A 15,331-nucleotide genomic window follows, 5' to 3' on the forward strand; every position below is an offset into this window, starting at 1 on the left:
GTCACTGCTCAAACATATTTGAGAAAAGGTGGTTGACACTCGGGGCAGTAGATCCAGAGATGTGTGTGAGAGGAGACACAGGAGGGGACACAAAAGAGGGACACGTAAGGAGAATTGCAAACAGATGCATTTAGAGAAACAAAACTGAGGAGGCACATGGAGGGGGGCATTGCTGGGGATGCAGCAGGACGCACTCTGTGCTGGAGCAGGGACACCCCCCCAAAGGCATATGGCCCTCCAGGGCCCACGCCAGGGCAGGGACACCCCTGAGGAACTGCAGCCTATGGAGGACCCACACCGGGGTAGGGACAGCCACGCAGGGACTGCAGCCGCAGGGGACCCACGCTGGGACAGGGGCACTGCCGAAGGGACATGGCCCACAGGGGACCCATGCCAGGGCAGAAGAAATTAGTAAGAAGGACAGGGCAGCAGCAAGAGGCCACCAGGCACCGACCCCAACATCCTGCGCCACCCATTGCCTCACCAAAGGGACTCGGGGGGGGGGGGGGGCAGAGCACAACCTGTGGGGAAAACAAGGGAAACAGAGACAGGGAGTGGGGAGGAGAGGTGCTGGGCTGAAGCTGAGCCTGGGGAAGGGAGGAGGAAAAGCGTTTTTCTAAGTTTTCGTTTAATTGCCCATCTTCTTTGTTTCTTAATACCTGAATCTGTAATTAAAAATTTTTGTTAACTGGCAGTAAATTCCTTGAGTCAAAACTGTTTGGTCTACAACAGCACCCAAGTGCAATGCATGAAGTCCAGTTCAAAGTTTAAGTTGCCACCATACTTTGTGCAGTAAACAAGCTGCAGTTCAGATTTTTCATATAACAAAGCAGAAAAGAGAGTCAAGAAATAAAAGGGTCTTTTGGAAGTTTAGCTTTTCTTTCCAGAAACAGCTACTTGCAACAGAGGTATTTAGTAATATAGATAAATTTTCACGATTGAATGAACCTATCAACTTTCCAAGTCTGTGCTGAACATAAGATCTTTAAAAAAGAAGGCACGTAAAATACAATGCCTCATCAAATACAAAGCAAATATCACATTTGAATTTTGACGTTAACATCTGAAGTCATAAAAATGTCACAAGGCACTTATGCAATCTCACTGTTCCAAAGGTTCAGTTGAATCACAATATTTAAATTTGGAGCATTCCTTCTTCAAGCAGATTCATTTCAGAAAAAAATTAAAAAGTTTTTAAAGTGCGTATAGCTATGAAACAGTCACACAGATAACAAAACTTCCTGTTGAAAAGCTGGAATAACTCCAAATTCACAGAACCTTAACCAAAGAAGTATAAGGAAATCAGCACATTTCAGACATTAGTATTAGTCATTGCTGACTTAAAACCTAACTTTTGTCGACTGCTACTTCCACAAGTGTACTGCTGGAAGTAACAAATTGGTTTAGCAGTGAAAGCTATTTTTCATATATTTTGACCAATTACAAGTCGCTTGGGTTGCAGTGTATGCCAGGAGATTGGTAATGTTTCATAGTGACGCCTTAATGGAAAAAAAATTATTGCTTTGTCAAATTAACTGAGCCTGCTCATTTTTAATTTCTTTCTTAATATGTTTGATGCCAGACTCTCCAGCAATGATTTAGCCCTGTTCCTTTCCGTCTCTCCTACAGGGGCTTTGAAAGATGATATCTCCTTTCACAGTATATTAATAAACTGGTCTCTGCACTAAACAAAATTGTTGTGTGCACTCTTGAATGTGCTCTAAACATTAAAAGGTTGGACTGTTTAGTTACGTCAATGTGTTCTGGCTAATACAGTTGCATTCCAATGAGAATTTTCTCCCTAAATTTGCTTTGAGAATCATGCACATTGCCTTCAATTAACAAGCAGTCCTGAAGGGTATTTTTAACTCTAATGTTACATCACAAAAATAATCTTTTAGTAGGAGTAGATTTAAAGGAGCTAAAGATCCTTAGACAAATCAAGTAATGCAGTGTATTATTTAAAATTACAGTATCAGATCTTAAAAAATATATCTACCCGGTTTTTCCTGTTGGGAAAAAATAATTAATTTTAATTAATTTTATTTGAAGACTTCAACAGTAACCTTCATTTGTCTGCAACTTCTTTTCTTAAAGCATGAACTGAAACTGAATCACGTTCAAAAGCACGTGAAAATTCAGACACAAAGTGTTGAGAAATGTGGCATCCTCCTGTTAGTGACAGCTTTCTGCTCATGCCTTTTGCAACCTTGAATTCTTCATGTCCTGAAGCATCTACTTTTCTAACCAAAAGTCATGCTTTCAGTTTCAGGGAGTATTTATCAGTCTCCGCATCCACAAACTGATTCACAGCTTGCACCGCAGTTTCTATGCATAAGGTTAGAAGACCATCAAGAGGTGACAGAGAGAAGCCCTCAAACATCTTCCGAAGCAATTGCTGAATGACCTTTGACTCCAGCTATTAACAGGCTTGGGAATGAAAATCTAGTGAGGATAGCAAAGCACTTTAAATAAATGGAAATCAGTTTCAAAAAAATAGGAAGTAAATAATGAGAGTAACCCCCGCCACCAAACACCAAGATATAAGAAACTCTTCAAAATCACTCAAAGCTTTCTCATTTAATAGTTTTAAATAAAAGTGAAGTATAATGAGATCTGCAAGATAGATATTTGACACTAGTTCTTAATGAGGAAAACTTCAGGTTCAACATTTTAACAGAGTTCGCAGTTCAGTGCAAGTATGCAGTTTTCATTCACCAGTCACTATGAATATTTTCAGATGACAACTCATGTTAAAATTGCAAACCAGTATGATAGAGCAATAACATAGGTAACATACCACACAAGTTATTGAAAGTGTCCCAAAACTATCATTGCAGTTTCAACTGCAGCCATGAGTTACTTTAAAAGAATTACAAATAGTCTCAAATACAAAAGTATAGAACAAGGGCATAAAAAATATATATATACACACATTGCAGTTAGGAGATTATAGTGTGAAAGATCCCTTTCATTTCAATCTATAATTGAAAATACATTTTTTCATTTTTCTTATGGTAGAACTACAGGACAAGAACTGAGATTGTTCAGATGTGAACTTTTTATTTTGTTACTGATACCAATCAAACACCCAAAAAACTAAACATTTTAAGGACTCATTTTAAAATTCATTTTTGCTCAAGCAAATAAGAAGATTGACTTAAATTTTCATGAAATATATCTTACAACCAGAGCAAGTGCCAAAGTTTTGGGAAAATGTACAGTATACTGCTGATATAAAAGAGGTTAAACTCTTGTGTTAAGAGCTTTTATAATAAAACAGCTGATATGATGTCCTTGTAAATATCATGACCTAAATTTAAACTGAGCAAAAGGCAGGAACTGTATCCCTAGTGATATACAGCAAATGAAAAAAAGGAAGGATATTAAGTTTCAACTCAGGGGCAAGTCAGCTGGCAGATGTAACACAGCTACCCTAGTAAAATCATTCTGCTACCAACAATGAAGGGACTTAAAGGACTTAAAATAGGAGAGAATCTATTTTCCCATACAACCCTATGAACATAATATTTTCTGAGTACTAAATCCTTCTGGATTTACAAAACAAAGCAGTAAGTTCTGCTATTTGCTGTTTGGTAACAGTAAGTTCTATAATACAATCTTTTGAAAAGCCTGTGTGTAAAAATTAAGTTTTGGTATAATGTCTATCATTTTCCATTTTCTTGCTCTGAACAGCGCTTACCTTTCAAGGTGGCCTTTTTTAATACCTTCATTGCATAAAGCTGTCTAGCATCTGATCCTGAGATTTTTTTGACAAGAAATACCTGCATTGAAAAAGAATTTGCAAAAGAAAATAAAGGTAAGTCAGATTACTATATTTTGCTATTTACTTTTTCCATCATCAGTTTTTTTAGATTCTGCAAAACCCAAATACATGGTTTCCTTGCATTTTTACATACTATAACTTCATTTCATAAACTAAGAAGTTCATTCGAGGCAAACAATCTGTCAAATTCTGATTTAACTTAATTGATTTCAGCGAATAAAAGGATAAATTTGAATTCTCTCAGAAATTAAGACAAATTTAATTGAAACATGAAATTCAACTTTCTAATCTTCTTCTGTTAAAAAATCCTTTAAATATTAAAATATAGAATATTAATATAAATCTCTTAAATATAAATCTCCACATAGTTCCATCCTATTAAAATGAATAAGATGACATAGCAAAAGTGCTAATAAAAACAATTGTCAGATATGAAAATGTGCATGTGTAAAAGCTAATCCAGAAAACTATATAAATCAATGCAAGTCAAACAATTCAGTTCAAATAAGAAATTCAAGATGTAAATCATAGCAAAATCCTGATGAAAAAACTATAAAATTATGAGAACCAACCTCTTATACCACAAAAATATACTTTTTTTGATATGCTATGGTTGAGTTTTATATGTACCAATAAAGTAAAACCAGACTCCAGTAAAATGAGCTTCATTTCCTTTTCTAGTGTAAAAGCTGGATTTAATTTCTTGAGTGGGATTGACTTTAATATCTTTAATTCAAAATGAATTCCAATAGAGCCAAATTTTAGATTTAGTAATGAGGAAAGTAAAATACACCTGCCATAGGTTTTCTGATTATTTAGGAAAAAATGAAGGAGACACTGTGGTAAATGAGAATGCTGAACAAGTGTTCTATTATACGAGTTTTATCTGTATTTTTTTAATACAATTCACACTTATGTTAACGTTCCTTTGTGTTACCAGAACAGCACCAAGAGGCCTTGAAAAGCATGCAAGATAGTCTCTTTAAACTTAAAGAGAAGCAGTGAGATCTTCCCAAATTTTTAGAAAAAATGGATTCCTGTTTTTTGTAAAATTATTCCTTTTTACATAAAGGCTAAAGCAACTGAGGATAGGTAGTACATTTTTTTGATACTATGAGTCAGTCGGATAGTTATTTTTGCTTTTTCAAAACTTGCCTAAAAAGGAATATCATAGCACTGAATTTAGTCATATCAAGAAAATTAGAAGAATTGCTGAAGTGATCACAAGTTTATTGGCTTACAGTTCTTTACCCATGAACGATTTCCTTCTGATTTGCAAAATTTCAAATAGAAACTTTGGTATAATTCTGGATGTAATCAAACAACATGGGAAACAAAGAATCTTTGGGATCAGGCTTCTCAGTGAATGCTTACTAGTTTGAGAGCAAAATTTAACAGTTTTTAAATATCCAGCTTTCCAATCTTAATTGGAACTGCTATTCCACTAATACAACTACTGGTAACTTCCTATCACTAAGACAGGATTGGATATTACTCTCATCTTCCCCACATCAAAGATTGGTTTGGTTTTATATACTGGAGTGCAACATTTTGCACTTAGAACTTTAATGTAAGGCTGAAAAGGGACTTCAAGGCTCTATTTGCTTACATGGCATATTCCATTGTTTCTTAACAATCTCTGCCACATGAAATTAATGCTTTAATTTGGATTTGGACAGCTAAAGGTATGGATCATGCACAACTAGAGAGAGCTCAATGTGGACAATACCCACTAAAATCAAGATAATTTGCATCTTACCCAAATTATGACAGATAATGCCTAGCATAACAACACTGGGGTATATCATGTTTAATGCAATGACTAAATTGTCTAAAATCTGTTCGTTACAGTTACAATCCATTATAAAAATAAATTCTTCCTACAGTTTCTGTATGGGCAATTACCCACCATTTGCAAATTAGCAACTGGGATTATGTTTTTAAATATCTCTCAATTACTATTACTATGTTTAATACATTTTAACATGCCTCAACCCTCATCCCCTCAAACACAGAACATTAACAAGTACAGAAAAACAACACATCCTTTTTAAGGGTGAATAACTTTTACTTCATATCAAGTCAATTTTTTTTATGGATCTTTGAAATCTACATATAGGACAAACTGGAACAGTTGTACTGCTTTAAGAAGATCTGCCACAATTACAGAGGCTAGTTAGAGCTAATTTAGAAAGTGGTTTTGACCAGCAACATTGCTGGAATGCAAGATTGTGGCTGTTCTAAATAATTCACTCTTAATATTATTCTATACTAGATTCCAGAATGCTTTCTCTGCAAGGAGTTCAGTCACCAACCTTTCCAAAGGATCCTTGTCCCAGCACTTTCAGAAGTTCAAACTGTGAAGGGTCTGCTTTCTCATGTCCTTCCTTTACATGATGAGTTATTGCAATTTCTTTGATAGTTCCTTCTTCCTGACAGAGTTAAAAATGAAGAGTAGGTCAGTGATGTACCTCCCTAAAATGCTTATAAATTCACAATAGTTTGAAAAATACAAATGCCACTGAATCCAACAACATATTCCCAAGAGTAGCTAAAAATACTGAGCAATATTGTCCCCAGAATTAAGACACTTATGCAAAATAAACTACATCTGTTACAAAAGGCAGTATTAGTGCAGTTACTATGTGGGCCTGAACTTTCAGGTCTGCATTAGAATCCAGACAATAATGCAGAGTTGTGTTCAAGTCAGCAGCTCGCAAGCTTTTCTGCTCAGGCCCATGTTGTTTGGTTCACCACCTTAGTTCCAGATTCACAACCCACTGCTGGAAATCTTTGTCTAAATCTCTTGAAGGATTCAGTCCTCTTAAAGCACACCTTGTATGTATCAAAAGGATGAGACCTCTTAGGAAAGCCCTCTTTTTTAGTACTTGAATGAGGAGGATGATGAGGCAGTGATGCTGGTGCTCACATTTATAAAATGATCTAGGGCCTAGGGCTCAGGACATTTATCCATGAAGCAAAAAAACCCAACAAATTATCCACCTGCCACCGAGAAAGTTCTGGTGAGGGAAACGTCTCATTGCCACCCAACTCATGGAAAGTCTATCCCGTAAAAGCTGCCAGTCTTTAGCATTCCTCTTTTTTCAGAAAATAAAGTCACCAGAAAGCTCTAATGGGCAGTGGATCTTCTAGTGTTTTGTGCTCTTCACTTAATTCTACATTTACATTATTATTATTATTATTAGTTTTAAACAAAATTTAAAAGTCTCCTGGAAAATCAATGCTCCTTGCTGCACAAGGAAATTACAGAACTTATCAGCAACTGTAAAAAAGGAAACCAAACACTGAGTTCTTTACAAACCACCTGAAGAATAATTGAGGCATTACTTGTGATTCAACGTAAGCAGCACTGACTGCAAGTTAACATATTAAAACGTAACACAAATAAGCTAAATGCAATTTCAACTTTTTGTGTACTCTTGTCCTGTTGTTCTTACAGGCTACAGTGAAGAAAAGTTTAAATTTAAATTTTCTTCTTTAGTTAATGAAGAATTCTCAGATCTATATTCAGTAAAATAGAGTAATTAGTGGTGGGGGAGAAGGAGCCGCATTCTAAATCTGTGCTTCTGCAGTGCTAATTTATATATTTTTCCAGTGTTCAGCAAGTATTTTTGTGCAAGAATTTTTGCTGAAAACAGCCTTTTGCACATGATCATTTCAGTACCATGTTTAAGTGCACAGCAACACCACACACACACACTTACTTCAAATGTACACTTTGGAAGAAAGCACAGAACATCCAGGCAACTTTTAAAATCCAAATGTGAAAAAAAAGAAGATATTTTAATATAAGCTTTCTTTCTTGGGTATCTTAAAACTAGTGAGACAATTAAGAACACATGCCAATTTCTGTTGCAAAACAACCAAAACTTTGCATGCATGTGTATGTATGCCTGCTGTGTATTACTTCTATTATCAGAAATAATATAAAGAAGTTATTAACAGAAACAATAAAAAGGTTTCCACCCAAAGCCTTTTTTTTTTTTTTAATCCAGAGGGAAAAAAAAGGCATGAATGCTATTACTATTGATTCAAACCCAAATCTTTATAAAGCTTGAAAGAAACACTGGTGCCTTCTACATGTCTAAGGAATTAGTTGCTGGTGGACTTTCACATTTGCATCTTTTAAATTAGTATGCAATCAATTGGATCACACACTACTAAATCCACTAATTATAATCTTAGAGAATCCCAGGAGAGGAATAGCACAGCAGAACAGGTTGCTGAGTACATATGAATTTGGGTACATTGATCCATTCCTGGTCAACTGTTTTATCTATTTGCTCCTGGCAATCTTGGGAAAGAAAAAAAAAGAAAAAAAGAAGAAAAAAAGAAGGAAAAAAGTGAAACAGGACTTCCTCAAATTTTTGTTATCTATTCAGATTCATGGGCACAAAGTGATCACGTAGGGACATTACTTTGGAAGCTTCACAAAAGGTAAAAAGAACAAGAAACAAACACAGGGGAAAAATATATTAACATGTTCTCTACACACAAATTATTTTCAAATGCAATGCAAAAATTATGTAATGAACTTTCCTGTGGTTATTTTGGGTGCCCTCTTAAAAATTGCCACTTCACATTCCTCATAGCAAGTGCATATTCTCAGTCTTCAGTTTCTCAGGGTTCAGACGCTGTCCAGGCCTTTTAAGGCAGACATAACCCAACGCTGCTTCAAACACAAATGGGACTCAAATCATCTCCTACGTTAGCAGTTTCTCCACAAGTGCCCAAGGTCAACAATAACCAGTGAGTCTTTCAGAACCCTATTTAGAAGATGTCCATGCATATCCCATTCATATGTGTGGATATGTTGATCTACCAGCTAAAATATGCTAATCTTGATAATGCAAATAGCAGGGAAAAAACCCTACACCTCAACGTATTCAAATCTCGTGTTAAAAGATCATTAAGTTACAGAATAGGACATTCATAAGGAATAAGACTTTTAAGGCCAGCCATGCATCATTCTGGGCACTAAACTAAGCACAGGAAACCTGTGAATAAAACGTGTCAGCTTAGTGGTTATTCTATAAGACACATATGTTTGGGAGTAAGATTTATGATGAACAGATAACTATAAATTTATAGTTTCCTTTTCTTTTCGACATAATTGCTGAACATTTGTTATTTCAAGCTAAAAGTATTTTGCAAGTGCAGTTAAAAAAAAATAAATCTTTTTATAGAAATGCAAATTATACGCAGAAGTAATTAACCTCCACTGTACTTACTATCTACCTGAATTAAAACACAAACCTTTCGCGCTGCAAAAAGATTGCTATTTCTCAAATAGCACTAAGTATATTAGTTGATAGGTGTTGTCTTACAGTAAGCTGGGAGAAAAATAAGCCTTTTGGTCTGGTACTTAATTTGTCTTAAGCTCCATCTCTGACCATTCCCTGATATTTGAAAGAACATTTGCCCCATGTGATATACCCAAATTGAATGGGATGAGGTACAGGGTGCTCCTCTCCCCTTTTCCTCCATTCCCTGACAACTTTCACCCCACCACAGACACTCTGGCAGGTACCAGTGCTCTGGATGTTGCAACGGTGGGACAGACCCTTTCTCCCAGCTGGAACAACAGCATATTGCCTGCTCTTTCTCCAACCTTACAAATAAGAGAAGTAAAAAGGAGCTTTTCAAGTTTATACTACAGCAAAGTCTAAATGAAAGTCGCAAGACATGGAATTTCTTTTTTCAAGTCACACAGCTATCTCTTGAGGCTTTCTTCACACTAAAAAGTAAAGCTGTCACAGAAAGTCTTATTTTTGGAAATTATATTGTGTTAGTCAACTTAAAGTGTTTGCTGCTGGCCTCCCCTATTGTGAAACTAAATATAGAAGGCAAAGAAACAAACAGAAGGTAACATTACACCGAGTTTCCTTAACATTTCCTTAACAGTAGAATAGTGCTAAATCAACACTGGCCTACAAAGGAAGTGAAAAAGGCAGTGAAAAACAAGTTTGGGCCTGAATTTAAAACATAACTATTTTAGAATAACTTCCTGTATTGACATAATATGCAACTCCGAACTATTCTGGTCAATATTTAGGTGCAAGTAAGCTCTTAGGAGTGCACCTCACAACCTATGTCTATGCACAGGACTACACACACGGAAGAGAACACTGAACAGCCTGGGGAATATTCTTCAGGCAAATTAAATCCAAAAGAGAAAAAAAAAGCTAAAAAATTAATCAACAGCAAAGATAACTCATTTTTCTCTTTAGGATTCAGCTGCAAATTGGAGTAGGAAACATACTTGTCAAGAAAAAGGATATACATACACCTTTTAAGCAAGCAGCGAAAAACTATCCAACAGTTTAAGTTATAAAAATAATAGCCAAATCATATTGCTGGAAAAAATTCATATTTTAGGTACTTATCCAACACTGTAAGCACTTACTTCTGTTCTAGCGTTTGAATTCAAATCAATCTCCTTTACATTCACTTGCTATTCTAGGCTACATTAATTCCACTGTAACATTTTGTTTGTGTGGTCTTATTACAGGAGTAACTACTAGCTTATGTATTAATACGAAACTGGACTTCAAACCCTAAAGGCAGTAAAAAGAGAAGAGTTAACTGATTTAAATGTTTCTCAGTGGTAATGAAAAAGTCCAGAAAAGCAAGGAAAACATATGAGTTTGTCTATATAGAAACTTTTTATTTCTCAGATTTGTGAATTTTCAGCAGGAGATCTGACAACAGTTGCTCTTTAAGAAGTGCCCCATACAAAGCTGGACAGCATAACTCTCTGCTTGTCTTACAGGGCTTAGTTCACCTGCAGACCTTTTTTCTGAAAGGTATGTTCTTAGGGAAAACCAAAAGAAATTAAGCAGGTCTGCGGCTGGTGAACCGGGCTCTGCAGAAAGTGCTCTGAGAGCTGCCAGTATGGTGGATGATACTATTCCTACTGTTCTTACAGGCTTAGACTTCTCACTTTCATTATCGCTCCTAGTAACTCTGACATTTTTACAGATTGAGTTTTTTAGTAATTAATATAAACAACAGAAAGAGTATATAGCCCATGTCTCTTGATTCCAGATTCTTCACTCCAGGTGCCTTACACAAGACACGAAGCTTAAGATGATTTGACAGTGGTGAGAGAAAAACAAGTGAAATGGGTCCACAACAGAGTTCTGGAGTCTGGGATTAAGCCATCTGTAAATGCTTTAAGAAAAGTAGCAGGACATGCACTTACACCACAACAGCATTGAGAATGCCCAGTAAGATATAATCCCATGGCACAAATGAAACCTAATAAATTTAGAAAATGCAGTAAAAAATGATTAGAATTTAAATAGTACTTCAAAAAAATAGAAATGTTCTTAAGCCAGAAATTTTATACAAAAAGGACAGAGAAAACCACCAACTAAAAATTAAAATAATTAAAAATATATTTAAGTGTATGCTGTGAAACCAGCGAAGTCATCCACAAGGAACAAGCTCTGAATTATCTGAATGGATGGCACAGTATCAGATTTATGCCCTTCTTCCTATGAGGGAGAGGAAAGCTATCAGGAGTAAGGAACATGAACATATGCAAATACCGCAGATTCTGCTGGGCCTAAAATGTTTGGTTTCAGTTCTTCAATGAATGCATAAGCACAGTGGGAACATACACAATGACAAGCACTTGACCAAGAAATTCCAAAAACACTGGGACAGAAACCAAAGATGTAGCAAGAAAGTTTCCTTACACTCAGAGATACAAGAATCAGAAGTCATTTAATTTTTAAAAAGCAAAGCAGCAGCGCTATTTCAGTTATGGAACATTTACTTAGGAAAGGTATCCCTGGAAGACAGATTCCACCTTTTCTGGATACTCAAAGTTGTGTGAATATCAGTAAGTTTTAACACTTAACTCTTCTATGTTAGTATATTTTAGATAGAACAGAGTTATTAAAAGAGCAATTAGTTCATCAACTTCACAATGAGTAACACAGATCTGAGTATACATTCCTCAATATACTGAAAGCGTAAGTTAAAATTCTGATATATACATTATACTAAAGAGAAAGAGAAGCAGCTATCTTAAAAATACAAAGTTTTACAGTAATAGTAATAATGGAATGGTATGTTTAAATTGTCATGTGTGTAAATGTAGGGACATTTAACAGGTGCCAAGTAATTAAGTGACATAAGTCTGGAGTGGATATGAAAATATACAAGGAAGCACTTAGACTTAAGACACTCAAAGCATCCAGGTCAAATAGAATGTGACATCTTAAAACAAACGTCCACCCTGAACAGAAAGACAGTCTCTGCTGTCAGCTTCACCGAAATTAAAACTGCAATCAGTTGAAGTACATACAGAAAGCCAACCAAAAAACACCACCCAAACACAAAATTTCTAACAAGGACATGCATGCACAAAGAGATCAGACAAAAGGAAGTAGAGAGATGTTTCACTTGATTAGAGCAGTGTGTGTTTTTAAAAATCTATTTGTGGTCAAGTGTGCACAGAAGAATAACATGCAGTTTATTTTTATAATATCAAGAGCACAGATAAGTATGTGTAGCATATGCTATGAGTGTCTATAGGTATTTTTGAAAGAATACTCCATATGAAATGTGTTGAGAAATACAACAGCAAGCCTGTAACATATGAATAAAAGGTTTCATGGTGAGTGAAAGTAAAAGGCCACATACCAACTCCTGTGTTTAACAGCAATGGATATTTGAAGTTATTAAATAACTGACAAAAAGGAACAAGGGTAAAATACCCTCAAACTAATTTTGAATAAATCAAAACCTCTGAGTTTCAAGACACATCAGGTCTGGACAAAAAAAATATCAACTGACAACCAATTTCCCTCATCCGGACAAAAAAACATCAACTGACAGCCAATTTCCCTCTCAGTAAGACCATTAAATTATTTTTTTCTAATGAGTTAGAGAGGTTCAGACGACTAGGACAGACATAGTTATACACAGTCAGGTTCATCAAAATCCAGTGAGGGGAAATTCAGCATACACCAAAAAATCCTTAGGTAGGGCCTGTATACAAAAAGTTCTACCTGGACAGCAAGCATTGCTGACCAAAATCAGTCAAAATGATTTATTTAATTATTATGGACTATTTATTAATTTAAACAATAACATTGACAAACAGATTAGCAAATTTTAATCTCAAGAAACCATTAAAACAAGCCTATTTGCCATTCTGCATAATAACCACATTTTCACACCACTCCTCCAATAGCCCTCTAGAATTCTCTTTTAAAAGTACAGCTGTTTATCAGAAAGACATCTATTCTTTATTAAAAAAAAAAAAATTAAGTGAAAGAAAATTGAGAATATCCAAGTCAGGTTAGGTAACTACTGGAAAAATTAAATTAAAAACCAACATTTCTGGTTCTGACATACCCAAGTTTCACCTTTAACTCTTAATTCTGTCCAGGACTTTTAACTTAGAGCTAAGAGAGTGCAATCAGGAGCATCTTTTATGTATACTTACTTATATACTTAGTTACTATTTAACTTTCCCCTTAAAATAGGTAAGAGTTTCTTCAGTTTTCACTGGAAAGCAACTTTCTAGCACCTGGTCTTGTAAGGTCACCTCTGAATCACTTTTTATTTTTAATATTATTTTGGAATATTATTTTCCTTGTGTCAGAACTAGATATAACAACGGAGGAGCAGTTTTATGCTACATACAGAGCAAGAACCCCATACTACTCCTAGCCTGCATCTTCTTACTTTGTCCTGCAAGAATTGCAGCTGCCAATGAACTGACGGTGAGGTTGTATTCAGCTGAACGTTACAAGTGGGTAAAGCCCTGAGTCACCGCTTTCCAAAACAAAGTCAACTCGTCCCCCCTCCCCCCCCCAAACTTGTGCAACATTCTTTGTTCCTAATACACAATTTAGCACTTCCCTGTAATAAAACATATTATTTTGGTTAGATCAGTTTACAATGGGATCCCAATCACTACAAACTGAACTGTCAACACTGGTGTTTTTAAGGCTCCTTCTTTTTTCCATTTGAAAGCTGAGCGGCAGTAAAATTACTGCTGTTCTCAGCTTTCATTTGAAGTATTAGCTTCATGAGCTACATAGATTTTTCTGGTTTTGTTATGAAGTAGCAGCTTTGCTTTCACCTTTCTCAATCTCTCTTTCTGGAAAGTTTTACTTCCTCTGAGATGAATGAGAGATGAATTTAAGTCATAGGTACATTCAATACAAGTGAAGATATGGTTGAAGACAAAAATGGATTCCCTGGCAAGTTACTTAGCACTGCACCAACCACTGCTGCAAGTTTCCTTTTATGATGTTGTCAGCCTTCATTGTACCTCCCGTGGGTCAGCTGGACATTATTATAGTTGGCAATATATTTTCCTGACTCTCACGTATGAAAGAATATTGATTCCTATAATCAAATACTTGGTATTTAAGGAATGATTTCAGTCATGCTAAACCTTGCAGCTGTAGGTACAGCAGTTATGTTCTGGTATATTAGTGTTCAGGACAGTGAGCTTACTGGATGATATCAAGTGATTTTAAATGGATGACTCAGTGTTGGCACAGCTCCTCTGCTCATATACATAAGGGAGGGGAGGAAAAGGAAATTAAGTCAGGAAGTCTCCTAGATGCATTTACTTTTCTAACTTGTTATGAACGTAGAATGAATTTTCAGTGTTACCTGAAAAAATAGGGTCTTTATGAATTATGCCTTCTGAAGTAAAAAAGGGCCTACAAACTGAAAATCCTTTATTTTTACCTTTTCTGCTAAGCCATAAGGAAATCTTTATCGAGGTAAAAAAGGGAGTTAAAGAATGTGGGGGCGTGCAGCACCTAGATATTTTTGAAAATCTCACTCACATTCTATGCAGTGCTACCTCCAAATCCATTATACTCCTACCTTTCTTTTTTGAAAGGCAGATTTGATAATGTCCTACAAATATTTCAATCTCCCATGACTTCTGAGAGCAATGTTACTTGGGTAAACTATGGAGTAAAAGCATTTCTAATAAATATTTGTGATTAGCATCCCATTTCAGTCACTTGACAGAACTAATGATTCCTTAAATGCTCGTACAATTGTTGTAAAAGCTAGTTAAAACTGCTGCTTTTGATGGAGTAATTATTGTAACACAACAAAAGACAAAATGACACAATGCTTAAAATTAAGTCAAACTGACTTAAGGATATTCTCTGTACGTATTCTGTTCTACACTAATACCCAAGAGAGGCAAGAACAAAGCAGAAGCAAATTCTAGTTAACATCGATATTTAAAGAGAGAAATACAGGTTTTCACAATTTTTGACTCTGTTTCTTCTTGAACAAGATTGGAAAAGTTACACTTTCAAAATATTAGAAAAATCTCATTTCAACTGACATCAAATTATTTGTTACAGACAGCACCTACTGTTTTACCTGACAGAAGATAAGATTTTCTAAAAGCAAATGCTCTATTTGCAAGTGTTTAATTTTATTTTATTGTTAAACCTTCAAAATAAAACGGTGCATAGAGATAACCAAAAGGAAGCACTGCATTTATGTATTCACTCTGCACTC

At 35.5% G+C, this 15,331-nt stretch overlaps 1 protein-coding gene across 4 annotated transcripts in view; it reads right to left on the bottom strand.

Annotated features, from left to right (window-relative positions):
• Window positions 1–15,331, bottom strand: part of RPS6KA3 (ribosomal protein S6 kinase A3) — an 81,670-nt gene that overhangs the window by 37,491 nt on the left and 28,848 nt on the right. For all 4 annotated transcript variants that reach the window (XM_067297162.1, XM_067297172.1, XM_067297166.1 and 1 more), the window contains 2 exons: window positions 6,103–6,219; window positions 3,704–3,785 (listed from right to left, as the gene is read on the bottom strand). In XM_067297162.1, coding sequence (XP_067153263.1) covers window positions 3,704–3,785; window positions 6,103–6,219 — 199 coding nt within the window. The remainder of the gene's footprint in view (window positions 1–3,703; window positions 3,786–6,102; window positions 6,220–15,331) is intronic.

The sequence above is a fragment of the Apteryx mantelli genome, chromosome 1 (genome assembly GCF_036417845.1).
Source record: "Apteryx mantelli isolate bAptMan1 chromosome 1, bAptMan1.hap1, whole genome shotgun sequence".
Classification (NCBI taxonomy): Eukaryota; Metazoa; Chordata; class Aves; order Apterygiformes; family Apterygidae; genus Apteryx; species Apteryx mantelli.